Source organism: Stegodyphus dumicola, chromosome 10 (assembly GCF_044657685.1).
Source record: "Stegodyphus dumicola isolate Sdum_Otavi_A_Nest chromosome 10, ASM4465768v1".
NCBI lineage: Eukaryota > Metazoa > Arthropoda > Arachnida > Araneae > Eresidae > Stegodyphus > Stegodyphus dumicola.
Window position 1 is genome coordinate 11979468 of NC_140777.1, and position 22853 is coordinate 12002320.

The following is a 22853-nucleotide window of genomic DNA, read 5'->3' on the forward strand; positions in this document are numbered from 1 at the left end:
TTTGAACAACTTACAGAGTTTGAACGAGGGAGAATCATCGGCCTTCGTGAAGCTGGATTGTCGTATCGTGCAGTAGCCTCTCGTGTGCAGCGTAACAGCAGCACAGTGATGCGCGTTTGGAAGCAGTGGACGGACGAGTGTCGGACAACTCGGAAATCCGGGAGTGGAGCCCGAAATGTGACGTCAGCTCGCGATGATAGACACCTGGTCCGCATGGCGCGGACGGACCGTACAGCTTCCTCTAGACAATTGGCAGCACTGTGGTCAATAGCTACAGGTGTTTCATTGTGTGCTTCATCAATTCGTAGACGTCTGCTGCAGTGTGGACTGCGCGCACGGACTCCTTTATACAGGATCCCCCTAACGCACGACCATCGCCGCCTGCGGCTACAATGGGCCAATCAGCATAGAGACTGGCGTGCTGATTGGCAGCATGTCGTGTTTTCTGACGAATCCCGCTTTAATTTGTGGTACCATGATGGCCGCATTCGTGTCAGACGCTATGCCGGTGAACGGCACCTTCCGGAGTGCATTATCGAACGCCACAGTGGACGAACACCCGGAGTTATGGTCTGGGGCGCCATAGCATATCATAGACGATCTCAATTGCTACGAATTGTGGGCAATCTGAACAGCAACCGGTATATCCGTGAAGTTCTACAGCCCGAAGCTGTTCCCTTCCTTCAAAGCTTGCCAGGCGCTGTATTTCAACAGGACAATGCCCGCCCTCATACTGCTCGGATTGTTAAATCCTTCTTTGCAGCGCAGCAGGTACAGCTTCTTCCTTGGCCTGCGTGTTCCCCGGATATGTCGCCAATTGAACATGTGTGGGATGTCATTGGTCGGCGTCTTGCTCGTGATCCTCGTCCTGTTGCGTCTGCAGACGAACTTTGGGTACGCGTACAAACGATATGGAATGCTCTTCCTCAGTCAGACATTCAAACTTTGTTTGACTCCATGCCACGTCGTGTAGCAGCACTTATTGCGGCGCGTGGTGGCCACACAAAATACTGATTCTGATCTCTTGTTCTTGTTTGTTTGCTTTGAACATTTAATCATTTATTTGTACCACTACCACTCAACTGTGTATTAAATTGCATTCAATTATGACGATTCCTTCTTGGTGTTGCAATTTTCACAAACGTGAGTGTATAAACGAAATCTTCCATTTCTATGGTCTACACAGATTCTTTGATGAGGTTCTGTTCAATAACATGACATCTATTGATGGAATTGGTGATGCAGTTGTAACGACATTAGGTTATTTCGAAGCAGAAAACATGAAAAATGAGCAATGCTCTCACAGGGTCTCGAACCCCGGACCTCTCGAATATGCATCGAGCGTGCTGACCGTTACACCACGAAGGCATGCTAAGAAGGCGGGAGAGATACCTTATGTAGTTTATTCTACGGACATAATCGCACATGTGACGTAGCACGCGCGAATTCAGAGGACCAGTGCTTATGGTCCAAAGGATGAACTTCTGCAATACCTACCATTGGACATTTCAATTTCACCAGTCTTGTCCAATTGTAACAATATCAAGAGAACATTTCATGTCCATTCTTCGTCATTTCGAAGTTATAGAGATATTTCTAGCCTCGAAAAGGTTCCCACAGAAAGAGGGAACAATTAATATTTTAATTAAACAAAGAATTAGAATAAAGAAATACGAGAGCATAATTGAGAGCTACTCTAGTAAGTGAACACAGCATTTTTAATGCGATGGCTAATGCTAGGTACTTTGCCTTCATTTAATACCATCATTCATTGGTGTTTCTATTGTCAAAAAGATTCTGTCGATTCGCCGTATGTTTAGATGGACAGTTTTTCTTTATCTCATTTATAGATTCCTGAATTCATTCCTGAAAGAGAATTAAAAGGCCAATATTACAAATAAATCTAACCCAAAATCGTAATCCGAAAAGACCCATTTGCCAGCATTGCATGGTTGATATAATATCATAAAAATACCATTTCATTTACATGCCACTTATCTTAATGACAATATACTTGTCTGTGCAATAAAGACCAGCGATAAATATTATAAGCATAAAATGAAAGAAGATATTTTATAAAATGAACAAAGATGGCAAGCTATAGGCTTGATCTGATTATAATATATTGATTATAATTGATCATTATACATTGATCTGCTGATGCGATTCAGTGAGTGACGAATATATGTAAGACAAAAGTGTTCCATAGAATGGTGATAGTGAATAATCGTTAAGAAGGATCCTGAATTAACTACGTCTATAATGTTACAACAATATCTCAAATATCATAATTTAGAAATATTGTAATATTTTTCGACATCCTAATATTTGCATTCAAATTTACATTCACTACATTGGAGCAATTTATGAATAAGTTTAAAGACGAATAAAATATTAGAAGCTGTCTCCTAAAATTTTACCACTCCTAAATTTCACTAGGAGAAGAGAATGTTACAATTCAGTTTTAAAATATGAAAATGATTACATGCCGCTCAACCAGGAGAGTGGTTAGTGACCGCTGACTGCTGTACCAAAGGAAATGGGTTCGAATCCCAGTATTTGTAAATTTATAGTGTCTGTGCGTCATGGGGGCACTCAAGCACGCAAATATGCCGAGATCCAAAAGTCCTCTGGGGAGGTTGGGGGTAAGGAAAGAGGGGTCGGAGACCCTTGGACGCGTCCCCCCGTCTATCACAATGGGGGGGGGGTTAACTGAATAAAGTCGTACTGTCACTGTACGGTACTCTTGCATACGCAAATGCAATCTGACACTTCTTGCTTGTCACGTACTTGACAGACGCAATCTGACACTTCTTGCCATGATGAATTTCGTGAGCTTGTTCCGATGTTACTTCAGGTGAGATAGGTCATAACAATAACAAATAATTATACAAACTGATATCTACATTTTCAGTTGCAAAACTTCCAGATATATTTATGAAATCGTTAGACTACTTATATATTTATAACTGAATGAAATAACTGATCAAAGACACTCACGTTATGCATATCCAAATTTTTAACATATTGACCTGCTATAATACATTTAGAGGTATAATCTACGCTACTTTTTTTCTTCCCTCGTTTTACAGTAGAACATTCAACTACATTCAGCCCTTAGTTCGATAGCTTACAACACTATCCTGCATAGTAATAGCATCCGGAGTTTCGAAATACTTACATACGCAGTTTACGAGCATTTTGATGAGTCGTTAGGTCGTAAAATTTATTTTTATTGCTTTCCGATGTCTTGAAAACGGTCTTCTAGTTATTCGCGCTGGCTGGTAAGTGATTATCACTTTGGTTATTGTAAGAAAAACTGCCGGAAATAAAATGAACTAACACATATTTTCTTTGAATTGCAATTTATTACACATTATAATACAATACAAAGCGAAAGCTTTGAATCCATTTCACCATTAGAATGCATTAGACCTTTTCACCTGTTCTATCACATTTAAAGCTGAGCTTCATAAAGTAACAAGTAATAAAAGAAAAAGTATAAAGAGTCTAGTTTAATAACTGGTATTAAAAGATCTTAAATAATGCAGTTTTAGGCCATTAGACTTGCATACAATAACATTTATTCCATTTCTTAAGTGCATTTATATATACGCGCATACACGCATGTGAATTCATACTTTTTGGATTAAAAGTGCGTTTCTTGGGTATGTTTGAAATCAGCTCAATAAAAGTAAGCTGATTTAAAACAGAATTCGGTATTCTGCAGAACAAGGCTCGAAGTGCTTGTACATGTAATGAATAAAGTGCTATTTCTATTGTTTCGGAAATTATTATGGCTTAAAATTCTTGCTAATTTTTTGTGCATTAAAATGGGTTAAATAAAAACAGCGGGCTACTTTGAGGTATTTGATTATAGCAAAGCACGCGAGAGCGATCTGCCTAAAAGAAGAGATGCCTTCATGCATATAAACAACGATAATGAACAAAAACAATCATAAAAATCAAGCATCGTTTGACATCAGCTATAAATTAAATCCAAAATATGGTAGAAGGTTGTGTTAGGTGCAACACCTTTGTGCTGAAGCATTTTATAAAGTTTGACTCTTTAGTTAAACCCATAAAGGTATATTTATATACAGTTTAAAAACCTTCAGAGGTAAAGGTTAAAAAACAACTGAGGAAATGGGTTTAAAACCACTTGCCAGTTGAGCACATATATATATTTCCTTTTTTTATGTGTTTCAAAAACTTTTGTGTACCACACGCCTTTTATGCAACTTCACCAGATTTAGCAAAAATAATAATTTCTCTAGTTTACATTCTGTTCTACTCTCAGTTATTCTGCCACACATTTAGAGATCAGTTGTTTGATCTTACTGATCGGTTATCTGCTGTCAGGTGTTTCTGCATCAAATGAAGCTATCTATTACATCAGCAGAGGTCAATTGCTTTTAATCCTTTGAGATATTTCTTTCTAACAGCATAGCTAACCCATTCTCCTCAATCTTCATACATGCAGGTTAAAGCAATTGTGAGATCATACATGGAATGCAGATAGGAAAGTGAAGACCTTGCCCTCCAACCGCCGACCCGACACATTTCCCCGGCACAGAATTAAATGTGTTACCTGAAGCAAAATCTAGGATGAATATAAAATCACTAAAATTTCTATTTTAGATCAAAATGTATTTTATCACAACAGGAATTTAAATCTACCCTAGTGTAAAAAAGGGTCTACAGAGTTCACTATAAATATTATAATTAAAAAATGCCTTTTAAATGTTTCTATTTTGTTAGTAACATTTAAGTGGGTATTTTGAAAACTCCATTAATGGATACGACAAATTTTAAGTCATGTTTACAAAAAAAAAGAGGAAATGTAAAAAACAAAATACTTGTTAGAAGTGTTAATAAAAAATTCTCGCAAAAGTGTAAAATAATTTCTGTAAAATAATCTTTTTCCTTTACGTTTAATCTGACTCTGAAGCACTAACTTTATAAACACTACTTGAAGCAATTCATCAGTTATAATTGAAGTACGAGAATCCAAAATTATTTACTATTCTCCATATTATATTTTGGTTAATAAGTTCTGTTATTAATTTTAAGATAAATAGAATTCCTAGTGAAAACAAAAGTGTATTATAACATGGAAAATTTGGAATGAGATACATTTCTGACCAGACTAACACTATCTTAAAGATAAATGGTTTACAGACATCAGACAAAGTTTCATTATTTCACAAATTTACTGACAAAATACACAAATACTATAAAATACACGTATGTACTCTGCATGTTGCTTCATTTGGGATAGATGATTGTTTTTCATCATCTAAAGAAACGCATGCGCAAGTGGTACCTCAGTTTCAAGGCGCTTTAAGAAACATGGTTCAAATTAGCAGAAAGGGTTTCAAATGTTGCAGTCTTCTTACCAACACCATAGGTCAACCGAAAAAGGACCTTTATCCGCCCGTAGCGCATTAAAGAGTATTAACTCAAGTTCTTTAAAAAGATTGTGTCCAATAGCTTATCCTCTAGCAGGTTGGGCAGCTTCTGCTCCTCTGCTTGCAAGGTTGTTATAACCAGGAATGAAAGCTGCAGCATTCTGGACGTCTTGTTCATTGAGGAATGGCACTTCTGGATCACCCTGTTGGACGTTACCATTTAAGTAGAAGAAATCGGGTGCTCTGTCGCAAGGCACAGCTTCTTCAGGATACGAGCAAGTGAAGGTCAGCTGATTGAAAACTGTTTGATTGCCACAAGCGAAACTCCATTGCCTGTAAAAAAAGTTGACTTTGTTTAACAAGGAGAAGGTAAATGCATAAAGACAGTGTGTCCAACATAAAGTGTGTTTTGGCAATAGGAAGAAGAAAAAACGAAAAATTTATTTTAAAATTCTTGATAAAATGTATGCTTCTGCTTTAGTCATCAGAACTCGTGATGAAATTTTTGTATAATTTACTTTATTTGCTCACCCATTCCGATTTTAATTCAATTTTAAATAATTTATGAATGAATTTTATTTAGGAGATATTTGAAGTATTTATTATTTATTTTTAAGCATCAAAATTCCAACAAAACTTAGAATAACCAAACTTCTTGACCTATTTCGACTGTTCCTAATTTTACAACACGCTTTTAAGGTAGTTTATAACATGACATAGTGATGAGTGCTACTGACTGTGGCGCCGAAGGGCCATGTCTCGAATCCATCTGCGACGCATGGGGGCATTCAAAATGCATGATAAGTCGAAAATCCTCTCGGCTAATCTTTGGAATATTGTCACAGGTAGTTTGGCGACATTTTGGTAAGGCGGTAACGGTTACTAGCTAGGACTTTAGCAGTGTACATGGATAAAGTCAAGAGTGTGCGCAATGCCATTTTTGTGCAATTCTGGGATGTTTTTTTTAAGTGAAAATAGGTCGACGTGTACGTGGATGATACCGTGTATGTGCAATTCTTAAAAACGCGGCAAGCAGTGGGCGATTCTGCACTTTCTCCCAATGTCTCACCTAATCTTCGTCGTCATGATTAAGCACTTTTGTTTCATAAAAGTTCTAGCATAAGCGTAATTCGGCTAGCAGATTGTTGAAAAAAAATATTGAGTGAAAAAAAACCATGCCTTTACTTCGTGAAAACAAAATGCCCCCCCCCCCCCAAAAAAAAACTAGCAGGTTGCTGTAGCAGGGTTGATCGCCAAATTTTCGCCAAAAAAAAAACGCCAAGTTACCATAATCCGAAGATTAACCATCCTCTCGAATGGTTTTGATGGCAGGGAAAGAGGGGTGGGAGGCTCTCGAACCCATTATTTCAAAATTGGGGCGAGACAAGTCAAAGTTGTACTCTCACCTATATGGTGGCCTAGGCTCATACCAAAGACAGACGTAAATTGCACTTCCTGGCACGATAAAATTGGTGCGTTTTTGCTGATTAGGTCAGATAAGTGAGATTAGCCATAAGAACATATAAATGAATATTAATTCGGGGATATCAAAATTAACTTCCATAACTTAATTAAATGTTTATTAATGGATTCAAAGAGAAGATAATTTATAGTTTTTTAATGATCATGTGTCAGTATTTGGAAATGATATTAAGATTAGAAATTTGTTTTAGACACCAAGCCAAAGACGTCAAAGATATCATTTACTTGATTCATGGCTATGCATCAAAAATTGCGAATACTAAATTTATGCTGAAAATCAATTTTTTCCTTATTGCTGGATTGTTATCGTAAAGGTATGTTTTATTTTAATATCAAACACTACTAATATATTCTTTAACTTTGATAGTTTTTTTTTTCTTATTCTTCAATTCTTAGATATGTCTTGAATTACATTTCATTATTTAATTCAGAAGGAATTTACTTTTAGCTTAAAGCTGCATTTTAGATACTTTTATCTGAAATTAATGAAGCCTCGTAGTGGGGTAAGTTAAGTTTAGTTCACATTGGAAATCATAATGATTTTATCTCAGCTTAGGGAGTTTCTAAGCAAGTAAGTTTAAAATTCGAAATGTGCAATTTCGAAACAATAAATAAACATCTACTAATTACCATGTGAATCTCCAATATCTCAAAGTAAACTATTTTCAGATGCGAAAAAATTAGGAATGATGTGCTGAAATATCTAATTGCTCATCAAAATGTCTCCCCTTTTTTTTTTACTAATTTTATCGTCCGAAAATGGGGAGGCGAAAATTATGTGAAAATTAGCTTGATTTCCGAATAACCCGGTTACAGTAAGAACAAGCGAAACAGTTACAGTGAGAACATAACAAGCGAAAAGAGACATGAATAAAACAATAGGTAATTATCATATTATTGTATCTTTAAATGTAACCTATAATTCTAATAATGCATAATAATGCTAACATTACTATGCTTTCTAATAAGGTATCTTAATTTCTACTTTCCTGCAACTAATATCTCTTTCCCCCTCTTTTTTTTTTAATGGCGGGCACTAGCCATTTCGGCTTTCGATACTGCTAAGGCTAGAAGTGGTGGTTATTATGAAGGCACCTAATACGCGTCCACCGTTTGAGGACACAGACAGCTTACATCCAAGCCTTCTCCAGGGTTCGAACTCGGGCCCTTCAGTATCGCAGTCGGCACCCCCTAACCACTGTGTCGTCTGGGCGACCCGTTCTTATTGTTGTCTCTGCTACTCCTTAGGCCTAAAATCGGCCGTAAATAAATAGAGAGTTTGAACATGCATCTCAGTTATCAAAATCATAGACCAAATGTCAGTTTGTGTTTGCCTGTGACGGGTCGATTCGTATTAGGCTGGTATAAAATTAAACAGTTATAAGGTATTTCTCCCACCTCCCGAGTATGCCTTCGTAGTGTAGTGGTCAGCACACTCAGCGCGTATTCGAGAAGCCCGTGGTTCGAGTCCCGGCGAAGGCGTTGCTCATTTTTCATATCTCCTTTGTCAGAATAACTTAGTGTCTCTACACAGTTAGAAGAGAAATGTTCGGCGTGACCTTCGCTGCTAGTTTGCGAGTGTTTGCCTTTGTTAGTTAGGCAAAACAATCACAATGTGGACGAATCCATTTTAAAGTTTAGGAGAACTCGTTGTCTGAACGCACTGAGCAAGAGGAAAATAACGTGAATAATTTTAAAGTTTTCAGAATCTGGCTCTCAAAAGCTAGGACAGAAATACGGGGAGGGGAATACGGCATAACAATTAATTTAAGCATTTTCTTTGCTCTAAATGTAGAGAATGATTTTTGTAAAAGAATTATTATATTTCAAAAAGCAAATGTCCCGATGAACATTTTTACGTGTTTTCTATTTGTTTCCTTTTAAATTAAAAAAATTTTCTTGATTCTAAAGATTCGTAAAATAAATACAGGGTGATTATAATTAAAGTTTAAGTTTCAAAACGCTATAAAAAAAGAACCACTCATGAAAATGACGTCAAATTTGAAAGGAATGTTATTGAAGAAGGCGGAAAGCGTATGGCAGAAGAAAAAATTTAGTTTCAAAAGTTAGCAACAGATGGCGCTGCAAGCAGAAGAAGACAAATTAAAATGTTAGTTAAATTTCAGTCTTATAAAGCCGCCAGGTACCAGGCTGTTCCTCATTTCGCGTCTCAGACGTTCGCCATAAGTGTTTCATTGCAGAAGCGCGCTCTGCTGGTAAAACTGTATTACAAGAATGACGATTGTGCAAGAGTAGCTCTGCAAAAATTCAGGATACTGAAGGGTATAAAAGAAGGCGTTGGTCCAATGAGTGTCGTATGTCTAAAGAAAATGATGCAAAAATTCGAAACGACAGGTTCGTTTGAAGTGCAATCTGGTAGAGGGAGAAAACGAGTGCATTCGACGGTAGTTGAAGAAGTGGCCACAGCATTACAGGAGGGGTCGGCCGGTGGTGTGCAACCGTGCAGTGCACGAGGAATTGCCCGAACATTGGACAGGCCTACGAGCACGGTGCTGAAAACTGTACGAAACATCCTGCAATGCTATCCGTACAAAATTGGCCATGTGCAAGAGTTGCTTCCGTCTGACTTGACAGCTAGGGAGACGTTTGCGTTAGAATTCCTGGCTCGCATGGAAGTGGATAATGAATGGCCGTGGAAAATTTTGTGGACAGATGAAGCCCATTTCCATCTGACAGGATACGTGAATACCCAGAATTGTCGAATATGGGCAACAGAAAATCCACTGGCAACGCACCCCGTACCACTTCATCCTAAAAAGGTCACGGTATGGTGTGGCTTTACGGCATCATTCATCCTACAACCATATTTTTTCGAGCAGACGGGTGCTTCCGGTCCTGTTACCGCAACCGTCACTGGTCAGAGGTATGCGTCTCATTTGCGCAACCACGTGATTCCAGCTCTGCAACAGCGTGGATGTGTGGATGAAATCATTTTTAAGCAAGATGCGCTCCTCCGCACATTGCACATCCCGTGAAGCAGCTGCAGAGGCGCCATTTTGGAAATGCTCGATTATCAGCCGTCATTTCCCTACAGACTGGCCATCCCGATCGCCTGATCTTACTCCGTGTGATTTCTGGCTGTGGGGATATCTGAAGGATGTTGTGTTCCATGCTCCAATTGAAAATTTAGCGGAATTAAAGGCACGCATTTCGCAACGCATTCTGAACATCACCCCGGAGACACTGCGATTCGTTGTGGAACATGTTGTTTGTCGCTTTCAACTTGTTGCACACAACGGTGGACACCATAATGAACATGTTTTGCGCCAGTTCCGAACTTCTTTGATGAATGGTTCTTATGCGGTATGTCGCCGCAAAACTCTTGAAACCGATTTGTCCCTTTCGATATGATATGTACAGTCATGCAAATAAAATTATTCAACAATTCTAATTTGTCAATGCGTTTTAATGTGTAACTTCCACCTTAGCCGTTGTTTTACGAATCATTTCTCGTCGTGATTCTGCCGCTTACAGCGCCATATGTTGCTAACTTTTGAAACTAAATTTTTTCTTCTGCCATACGCTTTCCGCTTTCTTCAATAACATTCCTTTCAAATTTCACATCATTTTCATCAGTGGTTCTTTTTTTATAGCGTTTTGAAACTTAAACTTTAATTATAATCACCCTGTACATTAAATAGAAATGTAATTTATTAAGTTGTTTGAGTAACGAAACCCATTTAAATGAGGTTAGATTCTACAATACTTTGGTAAAATCCCTTTTATAAATAAACAAAGGAAAATCATCTTGAAAATGAAAAAAAAAAAAAAAAAAAAAAATCTCCTTAAAGTGCTATTTTTTGTAAGAACTAGTCATTTATCTAAATGGATCGATACGTAATGTATGTTAAAAATAATGTTATACCTCTGAATTTGGGGATTTTATTCACGTAATCCGATTTAATAAGGAAAGGTTAACTTTATAAATCTTAGCATCAAAACGGAAAAACTTATTAAAACAAAAAATCACTTCCCATAAATTGTGTTTTCGTAGTAAAAATAATGTCGGTGGGTAACAGCAAAATGCGTATTCATTGTAATTTTATAGCCCTGAAACTCAAGAATTTACTCACGTAATTCAATTTTATGCCTCTGAAGAAAAGGTTAAATCTCTAACGACAAAAGAAAGATCTTTAGCAAGAAAATAAAAGACGTCCTTAAAGTAAAAAATTGCTTTAAATAAAAAAGCTATTGGTAGCAGCAGGAAGTTAGCATAATATATTTTCAATGTAATTTTGAAATCCTAAACTTCAAAATACTTCTAACATCCTTCAGTTTCATACATTATTATGCTTTTAATAGAAAATAAAGGTTAAACCCAATAAACAAACCCAATGTCAGATATCTGAATTTTAAAAAAATGTCATAAACTTTTACCTATCCATTTTAATAAATAATGTTAAAGGCATATTCTGTTGAAATAGATATTTATTCTTTGCTCCGAAGTTTTAATCCTTAAAAAGTATCTGATATGGACACCATATGACTTTCTTGTACGGCTTATTAAATTATGCACATTTTTGATGCAGTTCATTTATTTCCTCGAACTTCATTCAAGGCAAGCTTTTACAAAAACTCAAAACTTCTACATGAAAAATTGTAAAATGTAGAAAAACTTAAAACACCAAATATAGTTAAAAACAGTTTAAAAAACAATTTTTGCAATTAAAATTAAAGTTTCTATGCTATTCGGCTAACGGGCAGGAAGACCCAAATTTTAGTGCGCAAAATTGAAAGTTGCCTATTCGTCCCCACTTGGCAAAAAAGACACGAAGTGACTTAAATCATTATTCTTCTAGGAGGTTCAAATGTAAAGAAATGGCGGCTTTTTTAGGCTTAGTACCATGTAAACAACTTTTGAACTGTTGATAATTGTACGACTATTGCATGCAGATTAACTAAACGCATAGAAACCTTAACCGAAACATAAGAACAACTTAATTCAATAATTTTTAAAGCAAAAAACGCACAATTTACCAACATATAAGAATAAAAGGAATTGAGCTCATTGAGCTAAGTAACAGATTGGGTATATGTACAGTGGCTCCCAAAAGTGTTCGTACACTTATGATTTTCATTGAAATAGGGCTCTATCCATTAATTAAAAGTAAACTTTCTGAATGAGATTTTAATAATAATATCTATAATCTATTTGTAACAATTTATTTGTAATACTTTTAAAATATAGCGAAACTTTATTTTTAAGAAATTAATAATCAAAAAAATGGGGCAAACATTTTATCTCACAGAAGTCTTCGTACACTTCAAAAATATCTTAACATATTAGTAAATATTTTCATTTTTCTTTAAATTAATATTTAGTAGGATAACTATTAGCATCCACAACAGCCTTTAAACGTCTGGGAATAGATTTTAATAGTTTTTTTTTTTTTTTTTTTTTTTTTTTTTTTTGTAATTTCTGTATCAATGTTCATTCATTCTTCCCTCATGACTGTTATGAGTTCGCTTTTCGTTTTTGGTGTCATATTTTCGTACTCAAACCTCCAGTTCTTTCCAAATGTGTTCTATGGGGTTTAAATGTGGCGACTGAGATGGTGTTTTCAAAACCTGTGGACAATTATAGAGACACCACAGGCGAATGTTGAGGGCCGTATCCTTAGGATTGTTATCATGATAAAAAATAAAATTGTTTCCAATACCCAAATTTTGGGGTGATAATTTTAAATTATCTCTTAAAATATTTAAATGAAGAGAATGATTCATTATGCCATTAATAAATACCAAATTACCTAGTCCTGACGCTGCCAAGCACCCCCCCCCCCACAAAAACACCTCCACCGCCGTGCATGCTTAACTGTTCCGACTAAGTTCATAGAATGAAGTTCCTAATTTTTTCTTCTTCACGCAGTTATTCGACCATCGGAACCCAAAATGTTAAATTTGCTTTCGTCAGTAAATAGGACATTATTTCAGTACGTTTCGGTGTATTTATCATTGATTTTGCGAATGAAAGCCTAAGCTTTCTGTTTTTCTCACTAACAAAAAATTTTTTACGGGCAGAACGCTCATGTAATCCAGCTTCTCTGAGAATTCGTCGAACAGTTTCAGGTGAAATTGAAGTAGAAAACTTTGCATTAAATTCTGCAGAAACTTTTACAGCACTCAAACGTGGGTTTTTCACAAATTTTCTAATAATAAATCTTTCATCACGTTTAGTTAACTTTTTCGGTCGACCTTTTCTTACTTTGTTTTCAATCCGATTTTCTTCTTTAAAGCGTTTTATCACATACTGTACTGTAGAATGGGATAAATTAACTAATTTAGCGATATTTCGAATTGATTTACTACTACTATTGGGAAAAATTATCAATTTCCGAATGCTGTCTGTAATTTCTTTGTGACTGCGACCCATTTTTCAATAATAAATAGAATATTATGAGTAAACAATAAAAAATTAAAACAAACGATTTTTTAAATAATGCAAAAATTTAAAAAAGCGGCAAACGATAATTCTAATTTTGATTTTATCCAAAAATACTTCAATATTTTTTCTTCTTCATACAGTTATTCATACAGTAAATAGCATTTTATCATACAGTACAGTAAATAGCATTTTATACAGTAAATAGCATACAGTAAATTCATACAGTAAATAGCATATTCATACAGTAAATAGCATTTTATACAATAAATAGCATTATTAAAAACATTTTATCTCACAAAAGGCTTTCAAAAAATGACAAACATTTTATCTCACAAAAGTCTTTGTGAGATAAAATGTTTGTCATTTTTTTATTATTAATTTCTTAAAATAAAGTTTTGCTATATTTAAAAATTATTTCATGTAATTTTGTTACGAATAAATTATAGATCTTATTATTAAAATCTCATTCAGGAAGTTTAGTTTTAATTAATGTATAGACCTCTATTTCAATGAAAATCCTAAGTGTACGAACACTTTTGGGAGACACTGTATATATTTTTGATGCTGCTGATTGCAACCAAAAAGGGAAATTCACAACTACACGTTATAGCAGTCCTATATACAAAATTTTAACGTTCTGAGGCTACTCGTTTTTGAATTATGCCAGAGGCATACGTACATATATACGCCACGAAAATATCTCTTCTGAATTCATTTTAAACCAGTTTTATATTTCGTTTTGGGAAAGAGTCCTTTATTCTGTCCTTACGTACAAACGACACCCAAGAACATGATTAAATTACATTAGATGGCGGTCAAAATGGATATTTTCCTTGATATATGGTCCCCGGAAATTTTCGTGATTACAATACTTTACTTTGTACAAGGAACTAAAAATGAGTGCAAGTGCATATAGTGCTATATAGAGGTATTTATGGTATAAACATCAGATATAATTCTACAACTATTACTTGCAGGTCCTATATACAAAATTTCAACATTCTGAGTCCACTCGTTACAGAGACACATATCACGAATAAATTTCTTCTGAATCCGTTTTAAATCCTTTTTTGTAATACGTTTTGGGAAAAAGAACCCTCTATTATGTCCTTACGTACAGATGTTAGTGGACATTTTCGTTGAAATATAACAGCCAAAAATTTTCCCGATTACAATATTTCCTTTAATTCGTAGGAAGTAAGAAGGTCTTATTATTCGTAGGAAGAAGGAAGTAAAAAGGTCTGTTGTCAATTTTAGCTGAATATCTTTATCAAACTTTATAAACCAGATGAGCTCTAACAAATATATTGTGAGAATTTTCAGTGAAAGCTTTTAAGTTCAGCGGATTTAGAATTCGCAGCCTATCACGTTAGTAAGTTTAAAAGTTCGTGGAAGTATTTGACATAAATACCTTGGAGATCCTTCCTCGAATCCGTGGCATACGTGGAAGATCTGACAATTGTTGTCTACGTCAGCATAATATCCATCCCCTTGACAAGAGAAGGTGGAGCGAATATCTTGCAGCAATAGGTTGATGCCGTCAGGAAGATCATAGGCAGCTCGTTTATTCTAGAATAAAAAAAAGTAATCATTTCATACCATGATCGGCTAGCATCAGGGAAGCTGCTCTTGAAGTTTCATCACATACACATATAGAAAATAAAACTTATCATAACACACTTTTGAAACGGTATTTAACAAACCACATTAAAAAGGAAATATATACGTATTTAAATAGCTATTAGAATACATTTTTTAAAATTATTTTAAATAAATTATTTAAAATTTACAAAGAAAGTAATTTAATAACATTTTACCTTGTTGCATTCCACTGAATATGACAAAAGACACAAAGCTTACCATTATAAGGAGGGGATTTCATTTCGTGATGGGTATTCAAAGGCAAAATGGCTCAAAGGGAAAATGAATTTTTGAATTTAAATGTGTGCTATCATATCGCAATTAATATGATTACCGTTTTGGTACTATTCCGTTTTGAGGACCGTAAAAAAGTTGCAGCGAAAAATGTATGCGCAAAAGCGCCAAATCTAGCAAACGCGCCCATTTTAAACAGCGCGCCAAACCTAGCGTACGCACTGATTTCAGATTGCGTAAGTTTATATAAGTTTTTACAGTTCTATAATTCTTAAGACGCCATTGAAATACTAGTTTAATTTTTAAATCCTTTTTTGGTATCCTATGGATTTAACAATTTGGAAATTGCCCATGAAGAAAAGTCTGCAAAAGAATTTTGGATAAAGTGCAGAATCACCCACTGCTTGACATATTTTTAAGTATTGCACATACTCGGTATCCATGTACACATCGACCTATTTTCACTTCAAAAAAGATCCCAGAATTGCACGAAAATGGCACTGCGCTCACCCTTGACTTTATCTATGTACACATCGACCTATTTTCACTTAAAAAGGAAAGGAAAATTGACAAAAATCCAATTGTTTTGACCCTTGTAAAAAGCCGCAAACAAATAAGTGGACGATTCTGCACTTTACTGAGAATTTTTTCATAGAAAAGGCATCATTCATTATAGAAAATTATGTTTGAACAACCAACGAGATGAAACTATGCTTTAGCGATAACTCGGTAGCGAAATAGCGATGCAGGCATCCATTCAGTTATGTTTAGCAATTTTTAAATAAATTATAATAATGATCTGAAATAATTATTTACTGTTATGCTTCCATTCAGTCATGTTTAGCCTTCTTTATATAAATTATAATAATAGAAAAGTATCATATGAAATTAACTTTTCATCTAAATTAAAACATTAATCTTAGTTAATTCCTATTAGACTTTCTTGCGTTAGGTTTGCCGCAGTTATTTTTGGCAGCGCTGGCATCAACAATAGTTTGGCGATTTTTTACGGCCGTCAAAACTGAATAGTACCTATGTTTTTTTTTCCAAATTTCAAAGAATTAAACACATAAAATACAGAACAAATATAAAAAAAAAAAAAAAAAAAATCTGAAATGTTTCAGATTTTAAATTACGTCTAAAGGGGCGTTTTTTAACATTTTGTGTGTTACCTTTCTTTATTAAATATCATGTTCCTCGCACTTAAACCATAAGATCCAGTGCAACAGCAATATCGCAAAATAGTTTTAAAACGAGCATATCTTTAGAATTTCCGATACAGAGACTCACGCGCTGGAGATAAAAATGTTTTTTCTGCACAACGTTGCCATTGCTCGCTTTGAAATCCTTGAGTTTGTTAATCAAAAATTCGTCAAAGTTTTAAAAAATAGGAAATCGATCATAAAACAAATTTCAAATTTCAAATTTGGTCTTCCACATGCTCATATTCGTTGGAGGATTACGTTATTCAAAATTCGATGACTCTATGTACCGTTGTTTTATCACAATACGAGAAATATACATACATTTATGCAGATTTTTCATTATTTAATTTCTTCAAATATAATGCAGGACTCTAACATTTTGTGGCAACAGTTTGAAAAGTGAACCGACATTTATGAGTCCGACGCAAAATGCCAAAACGAAACTAATAGTCCTTCGGGATTCAAATCCCTTTGGACTAATAACAGATTTTTTTTTTTTTATTTTAACTGTAGAATGACTGCTTCTATTTCATTTGAGATAATTCATTCCAACAAATTACATAAAATCTAACATCAGTATAATTTCAGTTTCAGCCAGTTTTATAATTATTTCCTTTTGTTCATTACAAAGTATTTCAGGAACGCATATGAATATGAAAACGTTAAATTGATAATAAAGTATTCAACTAAAAGTAAAATTAATTCAAATCTTTAAATACAATAGTTTTATTTACTATTTTAGAATGAGACATTATAAAATGTATTTTAAAATTCTTTGAACACGTAATGATGACATATTAATTTATGTGTAATTTAAATGTACTTACTCTTCTTGGTAAAGCCGAACTGAAGACTAGAGAACCTAAGAGCACTAATAAGAGAATAATATATTACAAAAGTAGCCACATTTTTTGTAACAATAATAGATAATGTATAGATCTATTATTAAAAAATAACATAACATAAAAGTTAGCAATTTAGAAAATTGTTTCAGCAAATTTTAGTTCATATTTAGGTAATGTTTATTTAACAGAATCTCGCATATCTAGAATTCCTAAGTGAAAATTTGTTATGAAATTTGTGTACAATAGTCTTTACATATCATAAATGAAAGAGACTGTCTGTGTGTCTTTCGTTCGCGCTGCGCGTAAGCTAATAGACCCACGGCTACGAAATTTGGTACATAGGTGTATCTAGACAAAAGCCAGTGCACCTCGAAGCGATTTTTTCGAAATTCTAATTATTTTTATTTTATGTTTTGTGACGAAATCGCGTCATTTTGAGACATAATGGGCTACAGGAAAGCAAGATTTTACTCTACGCACTCCATTTTCACATCGTCATGAAACGTAGGCACTTAGCTGTTTTACGAACTTAAAATAAATTTCGTGTTTCAGTAAATCGATTCAATACGAATTTATTTAACAAAGGGAGCTTAACACCTTTTCAACGGGATTTTTTTCTAAAAAAAAATTATTTTCAAAATGTACAGTTTATTTTTCTTTGATTTTTGGAAAACTTTCATCCTTGCGACTGCTTTTGCAAAAAGAATTTTGGGAAAATGATAATATTTTGTATTTTTAAAAGATTTTTTAAATGAAGCTTCCGAGTACACTTCTCACATCTCACATCTTTAAAAATCTGATTTTGGCAACAATTTTCCTTTCTTATTTTTGATAGATTTTTGATGAAATCGCATCATTTTGAATAGTTTCATTCTTTTAGAAATATGGGTTTGGCAACAATTTTTCATCGTATTTCTTATGTCACTGTTTTTAAGAGATTGGCATATTTCATTGTCATTTTTATATATATATAATACATTTTTATTGATTTTTTTGATAAAGTTGTTCTGCAAAGTAAAATTCTGCGAGGAATTTTTTGTTTTTTGAGTTTCTTTAATGTTATTTTTTTGCTTATTTCACTATTTGTAAGATATTGAAAAGTTTTGCATGACTTGTTTCTTCAACGGAAAGTTGGTTAATTTTTTATTAGGATAATTAATATTTGTATTAATGGATATAGCTTATTTCATTGTAATTTTTTCTCTTGAAAATATAAGATTACCATTAATTATAATTAATACAAAGTATAATTAATTATCATTAATTATACTTTGCTTTTCAGAATTTTTTGTTTTTTATATTCTTTTATGTTATTTATTGCTCATTTCACTGTCTTTAAGATATTGAAAAGTTTTGAGTGATTTTTTTTAGGAAACAAAGTTTTTAACCTTTTTTATACCATTTCAGTTCTTAAGATTTTGCAAAGGGAAGTTAGTTAATTTATTTATTAGGATAATTAATATTTGTATTAAGGAATATTGCTTATTTCATTGTAATTTTATTATACGTAATGACTTTTTTTTAATGAAACTGTTCTGCAGAGTAAAATTCTAAGCAGTTTTTGAATTTAAAGTTTGGTGTTTCCTTTAGCCATTTTTCCGGTACATTTAAAAGCCAGACGAAGGCTCGCAGCGAAGCTGCTAGTTTAAAATATTTCTTTCAAACAAATTACATTCAGACGTTTCATACTGTCGTAAGGAGAATTTTACTAAATACTGTTGGAAAACAGTATAAATATGAAACTGAACACGGAAAAAAACCTACTAATTTTGTCAAGTATTACAAAAATGTAATTTTATCAGAATTAATTCATTATATTACTTATAATTAATCAGTAACATCATTCTAAAACGTACAATATTAATTTAATTCAAAACTATTTAGTTAATATTAATAACGAACTCTCATCGTTTCAAATATTGTGATCCACAAACACTTACATGCACATGAATAAAACTGCTCATAAATCCATAGTATATTTATAAGTAACCGTTAGGGGCCATTATTAGCAAAATTATTGGCATTCGTTACATATACAAACATTTCTAATTACTTAAGTACAATATTTCGTAAAATTACTACTCTTACCAGTGCGACAAAGAGCTGAAGATGAAATTTTAAAAAAATCTAGATAGTTTAATGTCTAATCCAATTACGTGTGATAGATTAATATCAAAATCACGTATTAATTCCTCTTTAATAATATTTTCTTAATACATTTTCCTCTTTAAAAATATGTATAATTCTATTCTTTAATAATAATTTCATTCCTCTTTAAAAATATTTATATATATAATTAAATGCACAAGCAAATGCAATGGAATTTTTGCGAAATTTGTCTAAAATCACACCTTGACAGACAAACAAACCACCTTGACCAATCACACCTTGACATTACAAACTGTTAATTATCTGTATTGAATTAAATGAGACTGTTTATTTTATTTATTATCAAATACAAAATACAGCTTTATTATTTAATTGTGCTTATTTATTCAAATAAATTAAACAACCACATTTAAACTTCAAATAAAACTAAAAGTAACGCCATTTCCTTAACTCTTAAGTAAACATGCATTTATTTATTCAAAACATGCATTTAATTTTATATAAAATGAATAACATTCATTAGGGAAACTAAAACTTACTTACCTGAACATATAATAATGAAATTCATGGCTTATCAACACGGCCTGTTAACTGTAAATAGAAAGAAAAAGTCTTTATTTAAGTAATATTACTACAAGTAATTTCAAATTTCATGTTATCCACAATTCCTTTGCTTTGAAATTTTCTTTTTTAATCTATAATGTATTCATGAGTAATTACTCTGCACACTAGTTATTTATCTTAAAATAACTAGTGCTATTTGTATATATGTTACGGTGAAACACCGAAATCTGGAGAATGTCGACTTTCACCGGTGAATGTCAACATTCACATAGTCGCTTGGTGTATGTCCGAAATATTTTCCAAATACTCTTATTTCTGACTTACAACGGTGAATGTCGACCTTTACCATGTACTAATGGTGAATGTTGAACATATAAGAATATTATATTTCCTTCTCCGTAATTCATTCGCAAAAAAACGCACTTGAGACACGGAATAAGAACTTAAGAATATAAGAACATAAAACACACATTACATTCAAAATGAGAAAGGAAAATAGTAGAAGTTATAAACTTACCAAATTATGTGATTCAAATCTTATTTATTGCAACAACTAAAACTGTTATGACACTTTGAATTGCACAAGAGGCACTTGCTTTTACAACTGCATTTATTTGTGGAACACTTCCTTTTGCAATGGCAGCGTGTACATATACTCCTCTCTTTTCGACCTACACCAGAGCATATCTGTGACAGTCGACATACACCGGTGAGGGTCCGAATGTACAAGAATGTAAAAAAATATTCGATCTTTCACCGACATATTTGGTGAATGTTGATATTCTCCGGTGAAAGTCGACATTCTCCAATTTCGGTTTTTCACGGTAACATATATATCTTAAAATTATCAATATTATCACCTTTTATTCAGTTTAAAAAAAAATGAGCAGAAAATTTATTTCGTATAAATTAGTAAGCCACATTTACGTATTATGGTTCTCGTCCTATTTACATAACAAAATCCAACCAATTCTTAGTTCACTCAATTTACCCGCGAACATAATATCAATTCACTTCTGTTTTGAAGGAAAACTTAAAATCAAACTCAGAAAATGAGCTGCGAAATTGCCTCATATTTCAGCTGAGAAGCTCTTAATGGCCTACTAATGTTTGTAGGGTTCCTATTTAACTCATTTTTCATTAATATAATAATATTTCTCTTCTTGAAATACTATTTATAAACTATAAAATATTTAAAAAAATATTATTAATAATAAATAATCCAAATAAAATGAGAATGTTTTTTTAAGTAAATAATTTTGAAACAATAAAAAATGTTGAGAATTTCAGAATTTTAAAGTAAGATAAAAAGATACTAAAGACTAAAATTTTAAAATTTCAACTGACAATTTGATTTAAATTTTTAAATTTTAAGTGGCAATCTTTTTAATACCACGAAAAAACCTTCAGATGGCCCTTAAGTAATAGTAATGAAAATTTAATTTTTTTAAGTATAATAGGTAGATATTAACCTAAATCTCAAATAACTTTGAAACTTTTTTACGCTGCTCTATAGAATATATTAAATGGTTTTAATTTTGTAAAATATCTATAATTTTAAATAGACACATTTTCGAATTACTAATATGGATTCGATAGTTTGGTCAATTCATTTTTCTTGATTCTGAGTAAATTTATTATTGATTGCACATTTACATAATTTTTAAATGTTACGAGCACGGTGTTTCTTTCTAACAATAAAATACGCTTCTTTCAGTTTACTGTAAAACTGTGATTCACATCACTAATTAATTAGAAAACAGTATGTAAGATCTATCATAAAGTACTTTTTCTGTCCCTTATTCCGCATAATTCCAGAGCTACGACTATAGAGTAAATGGAATTTTCTTTAATCCTGAAAGAAACTTCATTTTTCTAAAAGCAACAAATAATTAAATTCATGTTTTTATATTATAATTATTTTGGCTTTTGTTAAGAAAATTATCAACTATTTTTAAATAAAAATGTCACATTTATAAACTTTTTTAGAACTTCTTTTTAATAGGCACAATTATAGGACAATTATATACATTTTTTTTAAATTACACCCACATAATAATTCAAATGAAATCACTCATTATTTTTCACACAATAAAATTAAACTATTTAGTAAATTATGCAAATTATTTCAAAGTATGAGAAATTTTTAATTAGCCTTTGTTATGTTAATTTCGATCTATACATAAATTTTATTCTCACTTACATGGCTGCAAAACGATTTTGAGATGATGACGAATTTAAATTACTTTTATCATCAAGAGTTTACTACTCATTTGAAAGTTACTTGAACTCAAAAATAGCTTTGTAAGTTAACGTAGAATTCCACAGCACTTGTCTTAAAACACAAAGAAATCGAGGCAATATTACCTACGAAAACAAGCAAATCCTTCGCGCAATTAACTTTGAAGAGGATGTATGCTATAAATCCTAAGTTATACAACCGTTTTATTTGTCTTCGTAGGAGGAAATGCTTTTACAAAGGGCAACACGCACTCAAAAATCTCCTTACTGACTTAAGAAACAAAGCATAGCTGCGGGACTACAAAACCCGCTGTCACGAAGGCCCACTTACCTCAAAGAGAAGAGAGAACAAATAACCAAATATATGCAGGATTTTCTTCTTTCTGACATTTCCTTAAACTTCGCTTTTTATATAGACACATTCTCACCGAAAATAGGAATCCATTTCTGCTGAGGATACTTTACAGCCAATCAAAATACAAGAATCGAGTCCCTCCCTCCCCAAAAGTTGAGAAATGAATAAAAATGTAGCGCGAGAAAAAAACTGTGTCGAACAATAAGTGCTTGCTAAAAAAATAACCTTATCCATGTTTTTTTCTCCCCTCAAAACTTCGACCCCCTTCTATTGAAATCCCTTTTCCCACTTCTTGACCTTTTAATAGAAGCTGTGCCCCTTTCAGCGAGATTGAAAGCAAGGGGGAGGTAAGCATGACTC

The 22853-nt window shown here is 33.1% G+C and overlaps 1 protein-coding gene across 3 annotated transcripts; it reads right to left on the minus strand.

Moving 5' to 3' along the window:
- Positions 1-3348: 3348 nt before the first annotated feature.
- Positions 3349-22555, minus strand: LOC118202661 (uncharacterized). Of its 3 annotated transcripts, none has more exons than XM_035374828.2 (5): positions 22470-22555; positions 19877-19924; positions 17207-17250; positions 14711-14868; positions 3349-5744 (listed from the first exon to the last, which is right to left on the minus strand). In XM_035374828.2, exons 2-5 carry the CDS (start codon positions 19899-19901, stop codon positions 5495-5497), a joined length of 477 nt encoding a protein of 158 aa, XP_035230719.1. In that variant the 5' UTR covers positions 19902-19924; positions 22470-22555; the 3' UTR covers positions 3349-5494. The 3 variants fall into 3 exon arrangements, with proteins under 3 accessions (XP_035230719.1, XP_035230721.1, XP_035230720.1); XM_035374830.2 differs by lacking the exon at positions 22470-22555 and adding an exon at positions 22265-22395; XM_035374829.2 differs by lacking the exon at positions 22470-22555 and adding an exon at positions 22101-22240.
- Between the last annotated feature and the right edge of the window lie 298 nt (positions 22556-22853).

Bases quoted from the DNA above. Each gene is read 5' to 3' on its own strand.
- LOC118202661 (XM_035374828.2), bottom strand. From the start codon at position 19,901: ATGAATTTCATTATTATATGTTCAG. The intron at 14,869-17,206 runs GTAAGTACATTT...TTTTTATTCTAG, and splicing joins GTTCGGCTTTACCAAGAAGA to AATAAACGAGCTGCCTATGA. The intron at 5,745-14,710 runs GTATTTATGTCA...CTTTTTTTACAG, and splicing joins TTCGAGGAAGGATCTCCAAG to GCAATGGAGTTTCGCTTGTG.